Source organism: Ambystoma mexicanum, chromosome 5q (genome assembly GCF_040938575.1).
Source record: "Ambystoma mexicanum isolate Mex_15411 chromosome 5q, UKY_AmexF1_1, whole genome shotgun sequence".
Lineage (NCBI taxonomy): Eukaryota > Metazoa > Chordata > Amphibia > Caudata > Ambystomatidae > Ambystoma > Ambystoma mexicanum.
Window position 1 is genome coordinate 414,897,045 of NC_090933.1, and position 25,343 is coordinate 414,922,387.

The 25,343-nt window shown below is 48.2% G+C and overlaps 1 protein-coding gene across 4 annotated transcripts in view; it reads left to right on the forward strand.

Moving 5' to 3' along the window:
• The first annotated feature begins 4,386 nt into the window (after positions 1–4,386).
• The window catches only part of RMC1 (regulator of MON1-CCZ1), a 1,737,150-nt gene continuing 1,716,193 nt past the window's right edge, over positions 4,387–25,343 (forward strand). Inside the window, exon 1 of one of the 4 annotated variants that reach the window (XM_069620905.1) lies at positions 4,387–4,549. In XM_069620905.1, coding sequence (XP_069477006.1) covers positions 4,451–4,549 — 99 coding nt within the window. In that variant the 5' untranslated portion in view covers positions 4,387–4,450. The remainder of the gene's footprint in view (positions 4,550–25,343) is intronic. The other 3 variants (XM_069620903.1, XM_069620904.1, XM_069620906.1) reach the window with 3 other exon arrangements.

Genomic DNA, 25,343 nt, shown 5'->3' on the forward strand with positions numbered 1-25,343 from the left:
CGAAGATGACCCAGCTCTAGATGACGATGAGGAAGAGGAGGAAGACCATTTCTTCTTTGTTTCCAGTGTGGGAGTCTTAAAAGCAAAAACAAGGAGACAACCTCGATGTCAAGTGTTTGTGAACCCTGTCCTGGTGGATAAAGGTGCATCAGTGAATGTCATGGCCCGAGAGCACTATGACGGCATGGGGTGTCTACCCAGCCTGACCACTTCCAAGGCGCGCATATTTACCTTTGGGGTCGCAGACCCAATGCCGCTGGACGGTGCATTCATTGAGGAAGTGAAACATGGCAGATCAATGATAAGAGCCTGGTTCTATGTTACGCCAGTCAGCAGCAACACCTTGCTGAGTTGTGCAGCAGCAGAGGCATTGGGCATTGTTACCTTCGCATATTCTGTCTACGTCGAAGACATTCAGGTACTTTTGGACAAGTATTCAGCTCTCTTTGAGGGGATTGAGCGTATGACTGGTGAGCCGGTGAAGTTGCACATAGATGAGTCAGTCCAGCCCATTGCCCTCAAACACAGACGGGTCCCATTTCATCTCAGGGAATTGGTGGATAAGGAATTGGACAATCTGGTCAGGCTGGACATAATCGAAAAGGTGGAGGGCCCGACACAGTGGGTGTACCCAATCGTGGTTGCCTGAAAACCGAAACAACCTGACTCTGTTCGAATCTGTGTCGACATGCGTCTTTCGAACAAGGCGATCAAGAGGGAGCGGCCCTGAAACCCACGATCAATGACATTATCACGGAACTCCAGGGTGTCCGTTTCTTCTCAAAGCTTGACCTCCGTGCAGGATATCATCGGGTGGTGCTGCACCCCGAATCCAGCTATATAACAACTTTTACCACCCATCGGGGCCTCTACCGATACAAGACTGAGTTTCGGCGTGTCGTTGGTGGTGTTTCAAAACATCATTAAAGGGGTGCTGGCTGACCTGGACGGTGTACTAATTATCAGCGATGATATCCTCATATTTCCCAAGTCGGAAACGGAACACCTGGCCAAGCTAGCAAAGACTTTGCCTCCAGTCATTGGGCCTGACTCTACATTGCGACAAGTGCGAGTACCTGAGGACAACCACTGAGTTCTGTGGGTTCGTCTTCAGGGAGGGAGGTGTGTCCCCAGACCCGCGCAAAGTAAAAGACATTGTTGAGGCCCGGGCCCCTGAGAATGCGTCGGAGGTGAGGAGCTTCTTGGGAATGGTCCTGTATTGTGGCCGTTTCATTAAGAACTTGGCGTCAAGATCTGAGCCCCTCAGAGCCCTCACCAAGGACATGACCTGGCAGTGGGGACCGTTGGAGCAAGCAGCCTTTGACGACATCAAGGGAGCACTCACAGCTGAAGACATAATGGCGTTTTTAGATCCAGCCCTCCAGTCTGAGATAGAGGTGGACGCCAGTCCGTTTGGCCTTGGGGCAGTGCTGACGCAATTGACGTGAATCAGGAGGTCCGCCCTGTTGCATACACCAGTAAAGCGCTGTCAGAGATGAAACAACGATACTCCCAAATCGAGCGGGAGGCACTGGCCGTGCTCTAGGGCTGTCGCCATTTCAGACTCTATGTGCTGGGACGACCTGTGACGGTGGTTACAGATCATAGACCACTGCTGCCCATACTGGTGGGGTCATCATCCAAACCTCCGGCAAGGATTGAATGCTGGATGCTGGCCCTGTTGGAGTATGGGGTGTCACAAGTGTACAGGTCTGGGAGTAACAATGCCGTAGACTATCTCTCAAGACACCCGCGAGAGGGCACTTGCGGGGTACAGTCCAGGTGCGCAGAGGAGGCAGATGAACATGTACGGCTTGTCGTGGAGGCGGCCATGCTCAACTCGGTGCCGGTAAAAGAACTTGAACAGGCTTCGGCGGAGGATGACTGCTTCCGGATCCTGAAAGCGGCCATCCCGCAGGGCTCTTGGCGGATGGTGATCGACTCTCTCGCAGCAAGGACCCAAGAGGCCAAGTCTGCACTGGAATAACTGTGGAGAGTGCGGGGTGAGTTGACCTTCACAGAGACTGGCCTATTGTTGCAAAGAGACCGCATTGTCATTCCACAGAGCAGGACACAACAAATTATTGTGCTGGCCCATCAAGGAGACCAAGGTGCGGCTAAGACCAAAGCGCGCCTACGCTAGGTCTGGTTCCCGGACCTGGAACGAAGGGTAGAGGAATTTGTGGCATCCTGCGTCTGGTGCCAGGCGGCGTCCCCTGCCCTGAGGGAGCCTGAGATTGAGACCATGCCGCGAAGAACAAAGCCGTGGGAAGTGGTCCACGCCGATTTTGGTTCCACATCGAGGGGCACACACTTCCTGGTGGTGGTGGACGAGTGGTCCCGCTATCCGGAAGTGGAATTCATCGAATCCGTGGCCTTTGACAAGGTGGTGGTGGCGAATGAGAAGAAGTTTTGCCACTCACGGACTGCCCAGGATGCTATGCTCTGATAACGGCCCACCCTGCCAGGGGGAAAGCTTCACCGGGCTGATGGAGGAGTACGGCATGCACCACCGCAAGGTAACCCCGCTGTGGCCTGGGGCTAACGGTGAGGCGGAAAGGATGATGCAGACTCTTAACAAGGTGTTTCGCATCGCACAAGGAGAGGGCAAGTGCCTGGAGAGGGCGCTGTACAAATTCCTGCGGGGGTACAGAACCACCCCACATACATCCACGGGCATGGCCCTGGCTGAAGCCATGTTTCAACTGTGTCCACGAGATCTGCTGCCAGAAATTGGGGAGCGGGAGCCCGCAGTGATTGACAATGATCAAGTCGAGCGGGAACGTCGTGAACGGACAGCACAGAAAAACATCTGGAGAGGACTGAGGCCCCAGAGGCTGGCGCTCGGGATGAGGTGCTGGCGAGGAACAGACACCCTCAAGGGAAATTGTCCCTAACCTACAAGCCAGAACCCCTGGACGTGGTGGCGGTGAAGGGGTCAATGGTGACTGCCTCCGACGGGACTGTGTCGGTGACCAGGAATGCCAGCTTCTTCAAACGGCTGGGAGAACCCAGGACGGAAGCGGCGCCCAGTGGGCAAGTGGTGGAGGTACCGGAAGAGGCCCCATGTGCCTGCCAGGATCCCCAGCTCGTGAGCTGGCGGGTGAAGGGACTCCGATCCGAGACGCTGGCAGGAGGTACCCCCAGAGGACTGGGCGAGGGAAACCTGCCGTCTCTCTGATTATGTGCTGGAACAGAGACTGTGAGTGGGAGTTCTGAATATCCAGGGAACCAGGGTGCTTGTTATTAAAGGGGTTTCTTGGGTACGTTTGCAGTGAATTTAATTGTGTGGTGGCTAGTAATCCTTTGTTCATTTGTTCTGTTTGTTATGAAAAAGGAGGAGTGTGATTCTGCCCCTTTAAGGGCTGAACAAATGCGCTGGAGTGACGTTGCACTCCGCCGCGTGCACTACAAATAAATGGGGCGTTGCCGGCCACGCAGAGCAACCGGGGAGCCCGAACCGAGCTGATGTGTTCTGAGTGCAGTCTGTGGCGGGAGGGGGCTCACAGACCTCCACGAGGACGCAGAACACCCATAACACTGCCCATCTATTACCAGAAGGACATAGTTTCCGGGGAGAGCACAACACCTCCACCCGCTTCACAGGAAGAAGATAGGTGAGAATGAAGGCAAAAGGGGAAAACCGGGCTTTGATCCCAAGACAGCAGATCGTTGTCGAACAGTCGTGGGTAAAAGCGGCACGGGTCGGAGGATGCCCTCCTCAGCTTGGAAACACAGTGCCAGTCAGAAGGCATATGTCTGGCTTAGGAACAGGTACTGCCTGCAGAACGCAAAAGCGGTACTGGGAGTTGTAAGCAGAGCTCACTCCCATTAGGAGAAAGCATCACTTGAACGTTAGAGAAGCTCCGAATAAACGCAGAGGATGCTGGCAAAAACGCACATCCCTGAAGTGCCCAAAAGCACATAGCTTGAGTTGAGTTGTCATTTTTTATTTCTGATTTTAAATAAAGCCTAATAATTGTTCCGCTCTAATCCACCTTAGTGTAATGTAATGTAGTCTGTACTTATTTTAGCGGCAGGCGAAAACAAAAACCTGCGCCTTTTAGTCTGATCCGCTTCTGACAGAGGGCCTGGGTTCGGCCGACTCTCCTCCTACCCTAGATATCACTCCCCACCACTGTACACCGCCCACCGGCCATTCCGTATGGAATCCGTCCTCGAAGTGAGAGTTCGCCCCCAATCGGAGACCAATTTCCCCGTCTATTCTTGAACCCTTGGCCTCCAGCTCCGTGTCTGTCCCACAAATTGAAGCAGATAGCCACAGCGAACCAAGGCGATCGAGTAAGAGCCCAAAGTGACATGTGACACGTTGGGAGGATGAACGGAATGGAACGTCACGTGCAAATCACAAGATGAAGACACGTTGTTCTGCCCTTTCCTCTAATAGGAAGTAGTCGCAACGCCTATAGCATCAGCTGCAGAAATAATCATGGATGGCGACTATTACCTGGAGCTTTCCTCCCGCCCCGTGCACTTTGAGAAAGCATCTGCCATCAACAGTGTTTTCTTTGATGAGGCCAACAAGCAGGTACATGACAAGATCATGGGGTGCCTTAGAGGAAAGGGTTCGCAGTGGCACACCACCTGGAATTGGAGGATAGCATGAGAAAAGGTCTACCCCCAATCCTGATTAGAACAAGCACTGACAAAGACAATAGTTTGGACTTTTGTGTAGGTGTGGGTTAGGCATTTGTTTAGCACTGATATAAATGTACTAAATGGCCATCAGATATCAACAGCTAGAAAACAGAGTGATTACCTGGCCATATGATGGCAATAAATTCAACTGCCCATCTAATACTTCTAGCCAAAACATTTGACGTTGCCGTTGCTTGTTTTTAACAGGACTTCAGTGCATGTATGAAATATAAATGAAGTCGCTGAAGGTACACTTGGTTAAGCCATTTTTATTACCCCTGTACCTAAGCAGTTAACTCACGGCAGACTATAATGTTTGATGTTACTGCTTGATAGAGCACTCTCAAAGAGATCTTCGAGCAATGTGTTTTGGGCAGGGGGGAGAGATAGTGGGTGGGAATGGCCATAGGCACTACTTGGCCAGGGACAGTCAATGGGTGGGTAAATGTGTGCCTCCTCACGTCATTTCCCTCTTACAACAGATTTGGCTTATAGGTGGTGCTTAAGTGCCAACTGATAGCTCAAACTAAAAATGGGTCCTATTAGCTGGTGGTGACATCACTAGAAATTACAGCAGATGACCACTGAAAGGTTGTATCATACGGCCTCTGTGTTAACAGGAAATGGATTTTGATCACCAGTGATACAAAAAACGAATCACTGAGCAGGAGTTACTAGAGAATTTAGCCAGGAAAACAAGTGGGCTGCAGGCAAAGCTGGAGCAAAGACTGCAGGGTGCGTTAAATAAATGGAGCAGGACGTGTAGCAGCAGTGACAGTGGGATTTACTGGGGAAGGACATGCAGGAGGTGGAGTTACTTAATGTACTACAGGCTTAAGCAGGAATTTCTGCGCTGGTTATGTTTTTTTTAATCGTTCTGCTTCCATTATCCGATCTATTTTCGGGCATGATGGCAGAGATAAGTAATTTGCTTTACACCAAAATCACTCGTAGAAAAAGCAGATTGAACCAGGTCATGCTCTGTTCGAAAATACAGATCCCTAGTGTCTCTTCCAGGTTGCAGCGCAATGCATTGTTGGGTTCTGTTGCCAGGAAGCACTTGCAGCTCCAGGGCATCTTTTTTAAAACATTTTTTTATTTTTGGTATTTTAAACAATGACAAACAAACAGCCACCCAAACGGGGTGTGCGAACAATTGCGCCCCAAAGCTGCCGCCTGTCCCCACCAGTAACATATAAAGGATATTGTTTCTTCGTTGAGTCACTTTGTTTAAATCACGTTGTCCTCAATTGAGTTAATGTGTGCACCTCCTCAAGTGGATTGCTGAGGTGGGGCTGGTGAAGCAAAGTCATTGGGGATAGAAAGTAGATAAGCAAAATATGGTCCCCAAATATCTGGAGAACGTGCGTGCAGGGGTAGTGTTTTAATAAACTCTGTCTCCACGTCTTGACAGTAAAGGACATTTTTGTGCCAGTTTGCCAAGGTGGGAACTGGTCCTCGACCCCACGACATCGCAATTCTTCTACGTGCGAGTACCACTAGAACACCTGCAAGTCTACTCATTGTGGCCGTCAGGTGCCTCGTCATCCCGAGTAGTGCCACTGTGGGGATGGGTCTTCTCCGATTATTGCCCCTGTCGTCTGAAGAACATGAGTCCAAAATTGGGCTATAGTGGGGCAGTCCCAGGCTAGGTGGAGGAAATCCGCTGCCGGGACACCGCATCTTTCACATGATGCCATTGACTCTGGTCGCCGTGCGCAAGTTTTGGCTGGAGTGTAGTACGTTTGATGGAGATAGTTAAACTGGATTTGCTTAAAGCATGTGTTTAATGCTACTTTTTGAGTCTGCCACAGGATGTATGTCCTGTTGTCGGTTGGTATCTCGGCTTGTAGGGATTTTTCCCATCTTGCTTTTGCGTGTGCTTGTGTGGGCACTGTGTCCGCCAAGAGAGATTTATATATCACAGAGACCAGCCTGCCCTCACCCTGTGTCTGAATCACATTATGTAGTAATTGCCATGTGGGTGGTTGTTGTGGCAACGTAGAGAGGAACGCCTGGAGAGTATAGCGGAGCCTAAAATACATAAATGTGTCTAGGGATGTGTCACTTCCTCTTTCTCTTTCTTGCTGAGGTGTCATGAAGACTCCTCCAGTCAACAAGTCTCCTAGTGTGTGTATCTGGAGTTTGTCTGCCCATTGGTGAAAAACGTTTTCTGCAGTTAGAGGTATCTCGGGTATGAATTTAACTGGAGTAGGAGGGGGTAGAAACTGGTCTCTATGTCGCATTTCTGTGGTATTCTTTTCCAGATCACGTAGGTAGAAAGGACTACATTCATTGTAGTGTGAGGCACCCGAAGATGACTGCTCTCAGTAGGTTGGGGGACACAAGGGCTCGTTCTATTTGGACATGTGATCTAATGAAGTGTGTGGCATACCAGTAACTGAGAAATTGTGCCTGGGCTGCCCAAGAGTATCGCTCTAGGTTGGGGAGTGCCAAGCCACCTTTGGACACTGGTAGGATGAGTGTTGTGTAGGCCACCCTTGCTGGTTTGCCTGACCACAATAATTCAAGAATTAAACTCCTGGCTCTTTCCAGGAAAGATTGTGGCAGTAAGAGGGGTATATTAGCGAACAGGTAGAGGAATTTGGGGAGAATTACCATCTTAACTAGCAAAGTCCTCCCCCAAAGTGTTAGTGGGAGAGATTTTCATCTATTCACTCTCTCCTGAAGCGATCCCATCACTTTTTCATAATTATCGTAGAATATATCTTGATGGTTTTTGGACATTAGGATCCCAAAATATTGTACGTGGGAGCTCTCCCATTTGAATCCGTACTCCTCTACGAATTCTCTGCTGCTTGGTGCAGGGAATATGACCGATTTAGTGTGATTGATTTTTTTTTTTTTTTTTTTTTTTTAAACTTGTATTTATTAGGTTTACATAGATATTACATGAAAAAGTTAACATTGAATCTTATAACATTCCCTTCCCCCTCCCCCCTCCCTCCCCACGGGTCGGATGGAGTCGTCTTGTCCAGGGATCCTGTTATGCGTTGAATATGTCTGAGATTTTTATGTTATGGGGGCACCATTGTTCCATAAAGTCTGACTGGAGGTATTGCAGGGTCCCTTCCCATTCTTTTACAAATTTGTCTCCTGTTCCTTGAAGTTTGTGAGTAATTTTCTCCATTGTTATATGGGTCCATACTTTCTGTAGCCAGGTGTAGGTCAGTGGGGTATTTTTATTTTTCCAGTTATGTGCAATGGTGGTCCAAGCTGCTATGAGTAGTCCCATGAAAGATCTCCATTGCGTTTTGCTGTATTGCCTTGCTGTATCGTCTCTGATTCCACAGAGCCACACCTCCTCCCCCATCAACCCCACATCCGGGAATATTTTGCCCATCTCGTTTTTCACTTCTTCCCAAAAGGGTCTAATGCCTTTACAGTCCTGCCATATGTGTCTCCATGTTCCCACTTCGTCACATCCTCTCCAGCAGTGGTTGGAAGTGTTGGGGTACATTGAGTGGAGCCTCTCTGGAGTGTAGTGCCACTGTGTCATAACTTTGACCCACATCTCCCTAGTTTGTGCCGAACGGGTCATTCTGGGGATCTGTTCCCATAGGTCTTCCCATTGTTTATCCGTTGGTTCCACCCCCAATGTTCTGCCCCATTTTATTCTGTATGACCATTTAATGCTTTCCCCTTGTGAGTTTATGTATTTGTATAAAGTTGATTCCCACTTTTTTCCCCCGTGTTGGATATGATGTATGTTTCGAACCCTGTAAGGTCCCTGGTTGCTGCCTCTGTGATTATCGGAGAGTTTAGCCAGTGCTTTAGCTGTTCATATCTATATCTATCGCTTTTAGGGATTCTCGTGCTTGCCAAGCACGACTCCAAGGAGATGATTTCCTTGTCCACAAACATCTCGCCTATTTTAGTAATGCCCGCCTTCTCCCAGGTGTCATATGCCCCTTGTTCCATCCCCGGTGGAAATAGTGGGTTTCTACAGATGGGTGTAAAGGGTCCAATCGCCGTGGTCATTATGCCTTTTTTTGTTTGGCTATCCCATGCTTCCAGCGTGGTTTTCATAATTTCGCTTAGCCTTAGATTTTCGTGCCTGTGCTGTCTCTGTTTCCAGAGAAGTTCTACCAGTGGGGTCCTTGCTACTGCTCTGTCTTGTTTGGCCCATATCTGTTGCGGATCCTCCCCCACCCACTCCCTCAGAACTTTAAGCTGTGCTGCCTGATAATATTTTCTAAAATGGGGGAGCGCCATTCCTCCTTCTCTGGTTGGGGCCGTGAGGACCATCCTGGCAATTCTCGGTGTTTTCCCTTTCCATATGAAGGACGATACCAGTTTTGTTAAGGTTTTGAAGAACGTGTCTGGGACCCCCACCGGGAGAGCCTGAAAATAATACAGTGCCTTTGGGAGGATGGTCATCTTGATTGTTTGTATTCTACCCCACCAGGATATCTGTAGTGGGTTCCATCTATTTAATTCCCTTCGGATGTTTGTAATTAGCGACGGGTAGTTTTCCCCGTAGAATTGTTCTATTTTTGGGGGTACATTTATTCCCAGATATTTAATACCTTTCTGTACTATCTTGAGGTCCAGTATTTTTGCCTCCCTTTCTATGTTCGTTCTATCCCCTGCCAGGATGAGGATCTCTGATTTCTTTCTATTTATTTTTAGGCCGGAGATGGTCCCATAGTTTTCTAGTTCTCTAACTGTAGCCGATAAAGTGGATTCAGGGTCCTCTATGGTTATTAGCATATCGTCCGCATACGCAATTACTTTGTGTTGCTGACCCGCCATTTCTATCCCTTTAATGTATATTGACTCCCGAATTTTAATTAGGAGGGGTTCTAAGAAGAGAGCGTACAATAGTGGTGATAGGGGGCAACCCTGTTTCGTTCCTCTCGTTATCGTTACCTTACCTGTAAGCTCTCCATTAATGGCTATTCTACTAGATGGGGAATTGTAGTTTGCTCTAATACTCGCGATATATTGTTCCCCAAACCCCATGGATTCCAGAACCCTAAACAGTATTGACCACTCCACTCTATCAAAAGCCTTCTCGGCGTCTACTGACAGTAGTATCGCTGGGGTGTGGGTTATCCCTATTTTTTCGACCAGGTGGGCTAGCCTCCTAGTGTTATCGTGGGTTTGCCTCCCGGGAATAAAGCCTGATTGATCCTCACTTATCAGTTTAGGGAGGAGCGGGGATAACCTTGTTGCCAGGATTTTCGTATATATTTTTGCATCTAGATTGATTAGGGAGATTGGTCTGTATGATGCGGGGTTAATTGGATCTTTACCTGGTTTGTGAAACACCAGCACCTTCGCTTCATTCATTGTGGGGGTCACGTTACCGGTGTCCTTGAATGAGTTTAGGAGTTTTGTTAGGATCGGAGTCAATATGTCTGCATATTTTTTATAAAATGGGGCCGTGAACCCATCCGGACCTGGAGCTTTGTTACTTGGGAGTCCTTTTATGGCTTTATTGACTTCCTCTTCACTGATTGGGGTCTCTAGTGACTGTTTGTCTTCTTCTGAGATTTTCGGGATCTTTAGGGCCTCTAAGTATGAAGTTTGGGCGTTTATATCGGGGTGCTCTGTGGAGTAGAGCGTTTGATAATATTACCTCAGTGTTTCCCCCATGTCGTGCGTAGAGGTTTGAATGACCCCTTTCGCATCGCATATGGCCTTTATCGTTGTTTCTTTTTGTTTCGCCCTTAATTGTCGCGCCAGGAGTCTGTCTGCTTTGTTCGCTCTTATGTAATATCTCTGTTTCAGATAGAGTAGATTCCTTTCTGCGCCCTTCGTGCGTAACATCTCTAGTTGGCCCTGTGTATGTTTCAGTGATTTTCTTAATATCTTTGTGGGTTGAATCGTCAATTTCTCTTGGATCTCCTCGATTGTTTTTTCCAGCTCTTTTTCCCACCGATCCCTTTGTTTATCTCTCGTGATTTTCATCGCTATCATCTTCCCCCTGAAGACTGCTTTAAACGCATCCCAGACTGTGCTCATTGCGACCTCCCCTGTGTCATTTTGTATGAAGTATTCCTCTATCATTTCCCTTATGGCCTCCCCTGCGACTGGGTCATGGATCAACTCCTGCGGTAGCCTCCATTTCCATAGCCCGCTCTTCCTCCCTGGGAGAGTCACGTCCAACCATAGAGGGGCATGGTCCGAGAGGGTTATCGAGCCCTTATCTAGCCCTTGTATCTTCCCCAGAAGTCCCACTGACTCCCAGAGATAGTCGATCCTGGACATAGAGTTGTGAACATGTGAGAAATATGTGTACCCCCTCTGTTCACCTTTCAGTTCCCTCCAAACATCATTCAGAGCCATGTGGTCCATTTGCTGTTTCAGATGTTTTGATGGCGCCCCCTGTCCATGTGTGTTTCCTGTGCTCCTATCTAGCTTTGGGTTCCACGTCAAGTTAAAATCCCCCCCCCCTATATCACTTCCCCTCTAGCGAAATCTTCCAGTTTCGATAATGCGCTTCTGAGAAAGCCATCCTGTCCCTGATTGGGTGCATATATTGAGGCGAGTGTTATGCGACATCCTTCGAATTCTACATTGGCAAAGGCGTATCTCCCTTCCTTATCAGTTATAGTGTCCAGTGGTTTTATGTCCTTTCCTTCTTTTATCGCTATCAGGACTCCTGCTTTTTTCTCTGTTGTCGTTGCCTGTGCCCATATTTTGTATCCTTTTATCCGCATTTTGTGCTTATCCTTAGTTTTGATATGGGTTTCCTGGAGGAGTAGTACATCCGCCTTCCCCCTTTTGAATTGTTTCTCCAGTTTCGCTCTTTTTATTGGGTGGTTCATGCCCCTAATATTGTAGGTCATAAAGCGTATCATCCCCATTCTATTTTGTTTGTATGCCATTGCATCCGGTCCCCTTCTGTTCTCGATTCAATTCTTTGATTCTTCCGATCCCTTCCCCTCCCTTGAACTTCCCTTCCCCCCAACTTTAAACCAACCAAACTGTCCCCCGAGTAGGGCGAGGGTTCTTATTGACGCTTGGGCGTTGCGCCCTTCGCTCCCTGCCCTCCATACCCTCGGGGGGTATGTTATGGGGATTCCTAAACCCCACTGAACCATTTGTCTTTACCTGGTTCCAGACCGTTGGGTCTCGACCAGACCGCCCTCCGTGAATTGTCCGTTCCGCTCCGTTCGCATACCCCCCCCCCGACTGGGTCTCTGTGGCAGCGTTTCCGTGTCTGTCCCCCTGGCATATGTTTTTCTTGTGTTCCTCATGGTACTTTTCTCCGGGTGTCTCTCCCTGGATTTGCCTTCTTCTGCTTGCTGGATTCCCAGCCCATAGGTTTTCTCGTTCGTTCTCTCCTGTATGTGGCCTCCCCCTGCTCCATCTGCTCCATCTCTTCATCTTGTAGTCCCATCGTGCTGAGGCCTTCTTCCAGCGTGGTCACTCTTTTCTGTTTTCCTTCCCATGTAAACAGTAACCCAAATGGGAAGGTCCATTTGTAGTGGATTTGTTTTTCTATTAGCACTTTCACCAGTGGGGCCATTGCTCTTCTTTTTTGGAGAGTTATTAGTGCCAAGTCCTGATACAGTTGGATGTCTTGCCCATTCATTTTAATATGTTCCAATTCCCTGGCTCTCCTGAGGATCTGTTCTTTCTGCGGGTAGGAGGATAGCGCCACCAGGACATCGCGTGGTCTTTCCCCTGGGGCCCCCGCTCTTTTCGGTCCCACCCTGTGGATTCTGTCGACTCCGATATCCTCGATATCTTGTGTTCCCAGAATGTCTCTGAACACCTCCTTCACCGCTTCCTTCAGATCTTTGTCTAGCACTGATTCCGCCATGTTCTTGATTCGGATGTTGGAGCGTCTAGAGCGGTTCTCTAAATCCTCACATTGTAGTTCCAGGTTGTGAGTGAGTGTCACCAGGTGTTCTTGCGTTTCGCTTGTTTGTCTCGTGTCTTCTTCAAGACTTTGCACCGTTTTTTCCACTATATTTGTTCTTTCTTCTAGGTTGTTTATGTCCATTCTCATGTCTTGTACTGCTTGTTTCATTTCGTTCTTCATGGATGTAAATTGTTCCTGGACTGTGGACATGAACTTTTCCTGCAGGTCCATGAACCAGGTTTGCATGTCCTCCCTGGTCAGTGGTTGCTGTTGTTGGGGTAGTGGTTCTGCCTCCCCCGTGGAGTCTCCCTGGTTTCTCCCTCTCGGTTGTGGTGTCCCCTCTGTTGACCACATTTGTAGAATATCGGCCCCTTGTTTCGCTGTTTGGGGAGTCTGCTGGATGGGGTTCCCCTTTCCTTTTGCTCTAGACATGATAGGGCGCTCCGTCAGATAGTCTATGTGGCTCCTGCGCCCTCCTGTAGCCCTCCGATGGGGCCTCCTCGCTTTCTTGTCCTCCGAGATGTTCTTAATTGTTGGGGGTTCTGCGGATATGTGTTTCTCCTTCCTGAGTTTCCCCCCTTTCCTCACCCCTGTCTTGTGGGCCTTGGATCCAGTCTGCGTGGGTGGGTGGGGGGGCTTGCGAGGTGACTCCTTGAGTCCCAGGGGAAATCTAGTTGGTGCTGGAGAAAGGTTCCTTTTTTTTTTTTTTAAATTTATTTATTTATTTATTTTTTAGTCCCCCCCCCCCCCGGGGTATGTGCGCACAGGTGGGCGCCTTATTTCTGGACCTCCCCCTGGGCCGGCTCACCTTTAACGGTATGTCCTCTTGTGCGCTCCGTGCAGGGCGGCCCCCGCGGCTCCTCTCCTGCGGTCCGCCCTGCTCACGCTGTTTTCTCCCGGCGCCGCAGCAGCTCCGCTGCACGCCGCTCTCTCCTCACCTCGGGGCGGCGTGGGGCGGTGTGAAGACGGTTCTGTTCTTCGGGTTCCGCTGTGTCCCCGATCCTGCTCTCTCACTGGCCGGTGCCTCCCAGTCGCCCGACGCTGCGCTGGACGGCCCCCTGCGGCGCGGGAGAGACTCCTTCGGCCCCGATGGGGGAGGGGGCGGTCTGTCTCGCTCCTCGTGTTTTCGGCAGCGCACGCTTTCCCACAGCGCCTGCTTCCTCGCTGGGGGGGGGAGGGGTGTATCGGGGGCAGCTTGGTAATCGGGGGGGGGGGCCGAAGGACGGTCCGTCACTGCTTCGGTCGTGCTATTTTCGGCGGCCCGGGCGGAGCGCGGTTTAGCTGCGACTCCTCACCCCGGCGTCCATCTTGGAATCCCCTGTGATTGATTTTTAAGCCAGAAATGGCGCCAAACTTAATTACTTCACGCATAATGGGATTCAAGTTTTCACAAGAGTCTTGGACGAAGAGCACCACGTCGTCGGCATAGAGGGAGATTATTCGTTTGTGGGGCCCAAGGGAGAGACCTCTCTGGATTAGTTGGGTGCGTAACCCTGATGCTAGGGGTTCCATTGCCAATGCAAATATTAGGGCTGACAGAGGGCAGCCCTGTCTGGTCCCCCGCTGTAGATCTATGCAGGTGGATTTCGTTTTACCCAGGATAATGGAGGATTGAGGGCTGTTTTACAGTAGGGAGACCATTTTGATAAAGTAGTTTCTCAGACCCATTTGTCTGAGTACCGCAAAGAGAAAAGGCCACTCGACGGAGTCGAAGGCCTTCTCTGCATAGAGAAGGACCGCTATCGCTTGATCCGTAGGGTCAAGTGCCTCTATGACTCCAAACAATCTTCTAATACCGAATGTTGTGTTTCGCCCAGGGACAAAACCCGCCTGGTCAGCAAGTACCAAACCAGGTATCAGGGGAAGCAATCTGGCAGTAAGGACTTTTGCTAGGATCTTGTTGTCGAGGTTGATTGATGAAATCGCTCTGTATGAAGCAAGGTCTTCGGGGGACTTGACTGCTTTATGTAGGAGAATTATATTGGCCTCTCGGAGGGTCGGTGGAAACACCCTGGATTCCAGCACCTCTTCGTATACGCTCAAGAGGACAGGGGCTAGTGTGGTAGCAAAGGCTTTGTAAAATTTGCCTGTTAAGCCGTCGGGGCCTGGGGCCTTGGTATTGGGGAGACTTTTTATGGCTTGTAGAATTTTCTCTGTTGTAATTGGTTCATTTAGGGGTCCTCGGAGCTCATCCTCCACCCAGTAGAGCTCAGTATCGTTTAGATAGTGTCGTAGACTCTCAGGGTCTGTGTTGTGTTTGGAGCTCTATAGTTCTTGATTAAAAGCACGAAATTCATGAACGATTTCTTCTTCAGTTTGCCCTGCGAGGTGCGCACTCTTTCCACCAGGGTGGGTTTCCTATCTGCGTAACTCCTTTGCAAACACTTGGTCTAGCAGTGATCCCGGTTTGCCAGTGGGGTGTGCACTGTCTAGCGTTGGGGATATTGCATTTGAGTGTGATCGTAGAGTGGTCGGAGAAGGTTTTAGGGAGATTTTGGCATGCCCCCACTGGAGCGGGCTTTGGAAAGAGACTAGTAGTTAGTCAATATGCGAGCTGGTGTTGTGGACTGCAGAGTGAAAGGTATATTCGCGTGCATCCCAGTTATTGTGTGTCCACACATCTACTAGGTCATAGGTTATGCAAATTCCCCGGACCTGGAGGCTTTCTTTGGACGGTTGAGTGGTTGAGCTTTGTGACTTATCTTTCCGGGGGTCCAAGGGTGTATTAAAATCGCCTCCCCAAATGATCGTTGCAGATCCTGTCCCCTCAAGATATGACGGTACCCAATCGAAGTTGTTCGCCCCATCTACATTGGGGGCATAGGAGTTTACAAAAACAACCTCCTTCCCTGCGAGGATCCCCCCCCCTCACTAGGAGTGCTCTGCACTCTGTATCTTTCTCCGACTATCGGGCTGAAACTGGATTTTTTGTCTATGAGGATGGCAACCCCTCTGGCATAAGACAAGTAGGATGAAAAGTACCTGTGGCAGCCCCAGTCTCGAGCCCAGCGGTTGTCAGTTTCTGGGAGGAGGTGCGTTTCTTGTATCAGGGCCACATCAACCTTGTGTCTCGTGAGGTATTGCAGGATTTTCCGTGTCTTGGACGGGAGATTGCCTCCCCTAATATTCTCTGTGGCTACCTTGAATCTGACATATAGTCTTCTTATTCAGGACTGTCTTTCATAGTCTAATCTGCGGGTTCTGGTGGTGGTGTTGAGATAGTATGGTTGGTTTCTTCGTATTGGTGTGACGAGGAGCTGGATCGCGTGAGACTGGGGGTCAGGGTGGGGGGGTGGGGCCTTGACGGGCACATTCCCGTAACAGTTCATACAAACCCTCCCTTGCGCGGGCAACCCCCAACTTGCCTGTCTTTTCAACCCTCCGTATGTGTGGTAACGTTAACAGTGCTGCGCCTGGGGGTGCTAGTGTCCTCCCAAGGTCGGAGGCTACCTTGACATTAAAGTGTTGTGGTTCTCTGGAATTGGTGCTGGCTCATGTAGTGCCTGAGCAGTTAATTTATTTTCATCCTCACGGTGGGTTTCTTCTCGCTCGGTCTCTTTGTGGTGGCCCTGGATTGTTATTGGGGGGGGGGGGGGTTTGCATCCGATTCTGTCCAGAAAGGAGTTAACTTCCTCTGGTGAGTTGAAGAATTGGACTGTCCGTCATGTTGGACACGTAGTTTTGCGGGGAAAAGCATTGAGTAGGTCATTTGGTTGTCTCGTAAACGGCGTTGACGCCTGCGAAGGACCTTCTTTGCGCCTGGATGGTTGGGGAAAAGTATGGATAGAATCTTACTGGAGTTCTCCCTTATCTCTAGCAAGCTTCAGGATTGTGTCCCGGTCTTTGTAATTTAGATGTTTAGCAATGATTGGCCGTGGAGTGGACCCCGGGATGGGTCTGGTAGTTGGGATTCTGTGTGCCCTCTCCACGACGAACAGTTGCGATAGTGCAGCTGCCCCAAAGAGTTCTCTTTTGACATGGTCCTCCATTTTCGTCTGAAGCTGCTTTTTTCTGACCCCAACCAGCCTTATATTATTGCGGCGGGAGCACCCTTAGAGGTCTTTGTTCTTGGCATTAGCTGCTTTCATCTGTCCTTCCAATGCCGCCACTCTCGCCGTTAGCGCTACGGCATTGTAGTCCAGATCGGAGACTCTTTATTCTACAGAATCTAGCCTATCTCCGTGCTTATCTAAACAATGCTGCAGCTGATCGACCTTGGAAGACAGTGCATCAAGTTTGCTATTGAGGTTGCCAATTCCAGCTTTCAGGTCTAAAAGGATCTCTCCTATGTCCATGGTTGGAGGGGGTTCTTCCTCTCTTGAATTGCATCTCCCAATGGGGATTCTGGTCGGCTGCTGGGTTTCGAGTTTTTTGTTGAAGTTCCCGGCTCAAAATTTAGTTTCCTCTGGGATTTACCCATGGTGAGGTACAGGGGTTGGGGGTCTCGGCTCTGGCTGGCCTGGGGATCGAGGAGATGCAGGCTTTTATTTTGACTGGCTTGGTTCCGGTTAGGTGCCCTGCGGTTGAGAGGTCAGGGGGGCAGAGGGGGTGTGAGGCTGGTTGGTGTTGGCTCCCACCAGATTGTTAGTAGGGGCGTCAGTGCTGTAGGTATTGCGGTCAGCTGTGGCAGGATTCCTAATGTGGTAGGTAAGTTGTCCCCCTGTTGAAGGCCCAGACGTCAATAGGGCGTACTGTCTGTAGGAGTGTAAGCAGGGGTTTAGCTGACCACCTTACATGAGGACACCGCTTCGGCCTCTCCGTAGTGTTGGATTCTGCCGTCGTTATATCTTGAATTGCTCGGGCGTTCCGTTCCTGCGGTGTGATCCGTCGAGTGGAGTGGTCTGTTTGGCCTCTCGACCATGCCCCTGCAGCCCCTGTCCCATATGTGTTTGTGCAAGTCGCTGCTGGGGAGATCTTGTGCGTGGTTCTGGTGATGAGTTGCCTGTTGATTGATGGGTGGTCCCCTTAAGATAGTGGCAGGTGCAGCGCCTTTATGGTAGCCTGTGTTTTTAGAGGGATCAGAGGGTTGTCTACACTGAGTGATTGTTAGGGAGAATTCTCTGTAAAGGCTCATTTCCCAAACCTAGTGAGTCCCCCAGCAGCTTTGCTGATTTTTGGGGTTTATTTTTTTCTCCTGCTAAGAGTGAGACTGAATCCGGTTCTTCTTGTATGGCGTGCACCATGCCTGCCGTTGCCATTAGCCAGCACAGTATTTCAGTTCGGCAGATAGCAGGGCCTGTGTCCGTCCGCCGAATCCACCTATATGGGGGAGTCTCACACAGGGTTATTGCAGGATTACAATAGGCATGAGCCGTCGCCCCTGGGAGGAAGGGCTGATTTTGTGTGATCCCACCGGTGGATTGGATGGCCAATTGTGACACCGGGCGCAGTCCACACGTCCATCGTCACCAGGCATGGTTGCCAGCGGTTCCCGAGACAGCAGCACCCGGTGCCTGTGGTGGACTTGGTACGCAGCCGCAGGCTCTGCCGTGGCTGTGCGGGTCTGACGCACTCGCGAAGGTCTGCCTCTTCCCCTTTTGCGTGGCGCCTGTTGCTTCCAATGGAGGTCGTCTGCCTGCAGGCGGGGAGTCTGTGGCTTCGCAGCCGATGGTCTTGTCTGGCCTGACCAGGGAGGAGGAAGTGGGGGTTGTCTCTGCTTCTCCGTACCTTACGCTGGCAGGCCTCCCTGGTCGGCATGCTGTCTTCCCGCCTCACCAGCCCCGACCCCCGTGTATCAGCAGCATTGTCACCTACCCTCCAGGTGGGGAAGCGAGGGACCGCAGACCCAGAATCGGGTCGTCTCCTTAGCCGCTCCCGCTATCGGCTGTGGTTTGGGTTTCCGCAGGGTTTCCGCATGGACGGGCAGGCCGCTGCTGCGCTCCCGCACGCTGCGCTTCAGCCGGGGGGGGGTCGGGTGAGTCCTCTCCTCGATTCGCTTCTGGAGTATGAGGCTTCCGGACCCCGGCAGGAAATCTTCAGTGTTTTACTGACTTGCGCAGTCACGGGGGATGCTGGTTGCCTCGGGTGTTTTTCTTGTCCGCTGTGCCCAAGGGTCTGCCCAGGCCGTGGGAGCGTGGCCGCCGCTCCACCCTCTTGCTGTTCTGCGTCAGCCCTGGTGTTCGGGCGCAGGGGGCCTCACATGTCGCGATTGTAGGTGTGCTGCAGGTGCTGATTCTTTATTACTCTCTTTATGCCGCTCGGGGCCGTCTACCTTCCAGAGATGCAGTGATTGACAGGATTAATATAGGAGCCTCACGGGAGCTCACAGAGGAGCCGCCATCTTGGTTGGCTCTCTAGCGCCCTCTAGCTCCAGGGCATCTTAACAAAAATGTGTGCACTGCTCTATAGCAAGGATTGAGTCCACATAAAACCATGTTTCCTGAACGTGCACATTCAAGTAGTGGTGCTCCCACCAAGCCGGATGCCCCTTCTGCTTATGATGAAAAAAGAATGGATAAACTGTTCCTTATTGCCTGCACCTCACACTGTGCTCAACTTGGAATCAGTCTTCCTGTAGACTTAATTGCTATTCTAGCTACAACATAAACACATACCATATGGTACTCTTAATTCTTCTCCCCAAAATATTTCTGCTAAACAACATGCCCGTGCCAACATGTTTCCCACTCAGCGCATCTTCATGGAATCCAACAAGTCATTTAACTGAAGCAATAATATATCCACTTACTAAACGAATATCACGTTTTAGGGCTTGTATGTAATCTTCTAATAATCTTTGAAGTTTATGTTAAATATTTCCCTGTATATACAAATAAAACACGACAGATATCAAAATAAAAAACACATTCCAATCCATATATCGTATATGCAGAAGAATAAGAAGAACCCAGAGAAATACACATTTGAACATGACATAAAACGCTTGGAACCGTCTAAATAAATAATGTCTGGTCTGTTGGTTTGCTACGTTTTGTGTTTTCCATTCACAATTTAATTCTTGTGTACGTTGTGAGGTTTCCATTATTTGCCCTTATTATTATCCATTTTCACGTCTCCATTTTAGTTTTAGTTGTAAGGTTGTGCTAACTATAAGCCAAAACGTGCATTGAAGTACAGCTTGGAGGGAAATGGGATATGAGAAGGGTCACGCAGCTTGTTGGAGTTGTTTGGTTATTTATCCACCCAGTGACTTTCTTTGGCCATGCTAACCCCTAAGGCCATTGCCACCCATTTTCCGCCCCTCCCGAAAAACATCTTCCTGGGATCTCTTTGAGCATGCTTTATCAAACGGTAACATCGAAGATGCTCAACATGCCTGCCAGTGTTATTTCAAAAGAGTCTTCTGAGAGTTAATGGCTTAATTGGAGCGTTAGATCCACTGCTGGTATTATAAAAAATGTCTTGATTTATAAGCAGTACGTGCAGTGCTCCAGATAAGATTTTGAAGTGGGAGTATTTTACTCCCTATTTTATTAAGTTGGGAGTACAATGATTTTTGTAGGGAGTAAAAATGTAAGTCCAATTCCCAATTAGAGTATTTTTATAAAAGAGTAAAAATACGTTTTAACTCGAAAACTGAAATATTGTACTCTTTTTACTCCCCATTTACATTTTTTGGGAGTATTTGCCAATTTTAGGGAGTAAACATACCCGATACACCCCTTATGAGGGCTGAGTATGTGTGTAATTGCACAGAAGTCCAGCTAAAACTAAGCAAAGGCAACAGTTCTTACTTGTGTTTGGGTATTAGATGGCCATCTGCCAGGCACTGCTTTTGTATGCCCAGGTATTTCCACCATTTTGCAGTTGCTACTATTATTGTCCTGTCAGTACCATTATGGCAGTGTTTGACAAATGCCTATATGAAAGACCAACCTGTTGACATTGCCAATGCTTGTTATATCTATAGTGTTATAACGTTTAATTAACTGTAGTTCACCTAATTCTTTACATATTGTAATAACCTGCACCACCCTCACTTGTGGCTGAAACCTTTTTGTCCTTGTTATTGATTTCAACACGAATTGGAGAGACAGGTTTTTAGCTCAAACTGTATGTGGAGGCTACATTGTTAAGGGCAGTGGTCGAAGTGTATGAAAAGAAGTAGTGGAACTATGTTCTGTGCTGGCCTGCCCCACTCCGCTCCCCACGCACCCTCCTGCCACGCCTCCTCCCACACACAAAACCCTCCAACCCCTCACAACCTGCCGGCACAAGATGGAGCAGTGCTCTGGCAAAACGTTTCTTGCTGGAGTACCGCTCCATCCCCCAGACCCTCGTCGAAGTCCAGGTTGCTCACGTGTTCCACAAAGTGCAGGGGCTCGCACAAGCATCCACCAACCAGCTCTGAAGCTGCATCATGCACTTACTGCATGCATGAGTAACCCGCACGCACAAGTAACCCGCTCTTCAACAAGCTTTCAGAAGACTCGGAACTGGACACTGCATTCAGAAATTGCCAAAGCCTCACATTCAGTGTTGTAGCTGTCCAAACTGATATACATGTCCTGCAATTTACAGACATCTTTTTTTTTTTTTAGGGTGAATATTGTGACCAATCAAAACAGAAGAGGCCATTATTCGCTTAAAAGAGTTTCTTACTGAATCACTATAAGACCTGTTTAACATTTAAAATTGTGGCCATTATGACGTTCCCATAATGCTCTTTGCTTTTATGCAAATCGGCAGGATTGGGTCCAATGAAGAGATACTGTGTTGCACAACCCGGCTGGGGGCAATGCCCCTTGGCCCGCCCCCTCCTTGCCACAGCCCCACCCCTCCAAAGAGGTGACAGTTCCCCCAGTACATTTTTCCTATTTCCAGCAATGGTGCAGTGCACTGAAGTGCAAGTTTTCAACGGCTTCCTACACTTTTTACAAAAAACCATAATGCAGATATAATGCATTGTGAGAGTCAATACAGAGATAACACCTTTTTTTTTATTTATTTTTTTTTTATTGTGTTGGTAGTAAATTTACTTTACACCTTTACAAAATTTGTTCATCATATAAATATAAATACATTTAAAACCATTTATATACATAAAACAAATACAACCAATTTGCATCACCTCACCCAAATTTCATTTCGTCTAAAATACTTTAAGGGAGAATCCTTTAAATGTGCAAAGACGCTGTAAGCGCTATCATGAGACACCTACAATACACTGTAGGCGTATACATCATAACAAACTACCCTTCACCCAAAAACTCCCTTACGAATAATAGCGCAAAGGCAAAAGACACAGCAAACAATCAATCAAGGTTCAGCAACACAACTAAACAGAGGAAAATACAGCAATAAGCCCAGATACAAACCTAGTTATAGCGCCCAAATCCCTTATGACCTATGTGGGAAGGGCAAACCCTTCCTATTAAAAATTGCACAATTCAATGGTAACAGCTGTTCTTCAATCAATGAAACAAGTCTGACAGTTGCTAAAATAATGGCATTCGAGGAGCCCTGCATGCATCTTAGCCATACTAAATTGGCTTCAAAACTCGAATAAGAAAAGAACACAGAATCCAAACAGCATAACCTTTGTTTCGCGAAGAATTCACAGTAAATAAAAAGGTGTTCCAGCGTTTCGTTTTCAGACTTATTCAGACAAAATCGACACTCATATCCCCCTGCCAACTCCCTATACCCGGCCCAAGACCGAATACGTGCTCCTGTGTGGATAAGATCCAAACGGAAACGCATATAAGTCTGTCTAGCTCTTTTTTCAGGAAAACATAGGATATAGGGCAACCTTGGAGTAACTGCATGTCTAAACATAGCATAGGTCGAAAAGGAAGAGTAACCCCCAACCTTGTCAGAGTTTTGAGCCCAGGAGTTGCGAAAGAATCGAGTTTTAACTTTAATTGGGGTATTAGTCAAGTCTATTAGAGTCATATTAAGGGAAGTTAGAGTCTCCATTATTTCTTCTTTCGCTTCCAGAACCGAAGCCGGGCAGTTTTTATCCAACATTATCTGAAACTCCTCATAGAGTGAATTCGGAGGTGGCAAAAGAAATTTGCAAAAAGCATTTACCTTCCTCCAAAGATATTTGTCAGCTAGAGAATAGAGCCCCAACTCGTGTAATATGATGGAATTTGGTACATAGCCTGGTAACCCTAAAATGCTCTTCCAGAGTCGCCCTTGGATCAAATTTAACAAGGGCCCCATCTTCAACAAACATATATCGAGCGTGTAAAGCAAAATGGGCTCTACTTTCATTGTGTAAAATTGGATGAGGGGCAAAAGAGAAAAGCTGCAGTATTTAGCGTAAATTATTCGCATTTGGCCCATTAGGGGGCTAAGCTTCGCGTTCAGCAAGTTCCGCCATCCAACAATTGAGTTCCCATTTGACAAGTGATAACCCAGATAAATAATCGCATCCTTCCTAACAATAGGCTGCTGATTGATAGAAAAATTAAATCTAGGCAGTTTTTTTTTTGCTGTGAAAATCATGATATGAGATTTCACCGGGTTAACGGTCATGTTGTTCTGTAGACAATATTCATAGAATGTATTTAATTTGTTCTGGAGACCGAATGGCACTCTATCAAATAGGATAATGTCATCGGCAAAGGCCAACCAGTGCAATCGCATAGTACCCAATGTTACGGGAAATGAGTTAGTCTCTTTCCAGAGATTCTCAATATCTGCGAGATATAGATTAAATAAAACCGCAGCTAGATTGCATCCCTGTTTGACCCCTATCCTCGTAGGAATATTACCAGAAAGAAGCCCCTTAGCATTGATCCGAATCTGACATGAGGTGTTCGTGTGGAGGGCAGCAATTAGGGCCACCAAGGTGGATGGAATGCCATAAGCCAACATCTTCTGCCAAAGACGAGCTCGAAGAACATTGTCGAAGGCACATGTGAGATCCACGGAAGCCATATAAATGGCGCCCTTTGAGTCTCCTTGCACAGATCTCCTTAAATGTGCTAGAATTGAGGCATTTAATTGAGTACCCATAGCCCTACGAAAACCTACCTGAGCTTTGGACAAAATATTGAGAGTTCTTATATGAGTTTCTAAGTCAACCAAAATAAGTCGTGTAAAAATTTTCGCCGCTGTGTCAATCAAAGCAATAGGTCTGAAATTCGCAGGATTGCTTAACACCCCCTTTTTATGTATGGGAATAATAATGGCTATTAGCCATGATGCCGGAATGATCCCGGTATGGTAAATTGACTGGTAACATGAAAGTAAGTACCTGGCCCAAAAGTGAGGATCGGACTTAAACACACAAGGGGGCAGCCCATCAGGGCCGGCAGCTTTAGATGGATTCAATTGCTCAATTGCCCATATAATATCCTTTACTCCCCATGGACAGATCATCGGAAGGGACAAGCACACGGGAATACTCTCAGACTCGGTATACCTATCAGGTAGAGAGAATTTTAAGCTAAAGAACCTCTCCCATTCAGGGCCTAAAATAACAGCCACCATGCGAAGATCGACTTTTCCTGTTGGATTTCTTAATATGGCCCATATGTCCCGAACTTTTTTTTTACACAACAGACCAATTATATATTGGTTGGCTAGAATATGGGCTGCCCGACGCAACAGGCTTAATTGGTGCTTATAATGCGCCACAATCATGTTTTTTTGGCGATTGTATTCAAACTGACATATATTGCACTTCCTTAGTAGCCGAAGATCGCAGTTTCTTTGCTTTTTTAAGCATGCGACCTGGGAAGCATTAACCTGGGCGACCCCAATTTTAACCTTCCCCGAAGGATCTTTCGCCACGCCTACCAAATGCATATTGATCATTTTGGCATTTATTTCATTAATTTTGGTCTCGTTCTCTGTGGACGTTTTAGCGTCCCAGCTCACTAAGATGTCCCTATTTACCAAAAATGTGACCTTTCTGCACACGGCAGGATGCCAGTTTACAGATATATAATTTCTGTCACATGCCACTAGGGCTGCCGGGGCAGAAGCTGCGTAGCATTCACCCCCCATATGCAAACGAGAATACAGCATGTGATGATCACTCATACCCAGATCTAATATCAGTATAGGTTCAAGCAGCCCAGAGCATGCTTTAGAGGCGAATACATAATCAATAAGAGAGGTGGATAAACCTCGCTGCCAAGAGAACTGAATGGAATGTGAAGCCAATTGGATTGGATATATCCCCCATGATTGGAAAAAAGCTAGTAATGTCTGCCCTCTGTCCTTGGCCTGTTGCGTATAGGCTGAACAGCAAGAAAAGGGGCGTATTGCGCTCTTTAAGTATAAATAGCAATTCAAGTCGCCTCCGATCATGATTTCATAGTCGGGGTAAACCCTAGCAGTATAAGATAGGATCCGTTCCAGATCCTCCACTAGCAGATCCAGCGGGACAACTTTAGGATTCCAATATATGGATAGTAAGAGCAGATTCAAATCTTTGCAGCCCTTAAGCGTCAATTTTACTAACACACAAGAGGCCGATAAATCCACGATAGCAGCTATGGCTTTCAGTCTGTTATTTATAAGAACTGCTATGCCTCCTGAGGGGCGACCTGTGGTAAACCTTTCAGCCGCCCTGGAAAAACAAGAGTAGCCATCTAGGCTAAAGGCATTTAATGACATAGTTTCTTGAAGAAACAAAATATCGGGCCTCTTGTCAGGCTCAGCTTGCTTATGCCATGCTGTGAGATTGCCTAACCCACAACAATTCCAAGAGGCCACATTCAAGAATGGAAGTTATGAGCCTGGATTGGGCTCTTTGTTGGCGGCAGTCGCTTTTATCAAAGGTTCTAACCAAGCTAGACCACTTAAGGCTTGGGAAAGTGACGCCAATTGGAAGGATAATTTGTTAACTTGTGACTCAGGCAGGTCACCAACCAGAGCATTAGGACATTCTGGGGGGGGAGGTTGGACCCATTCAAGGAATGCC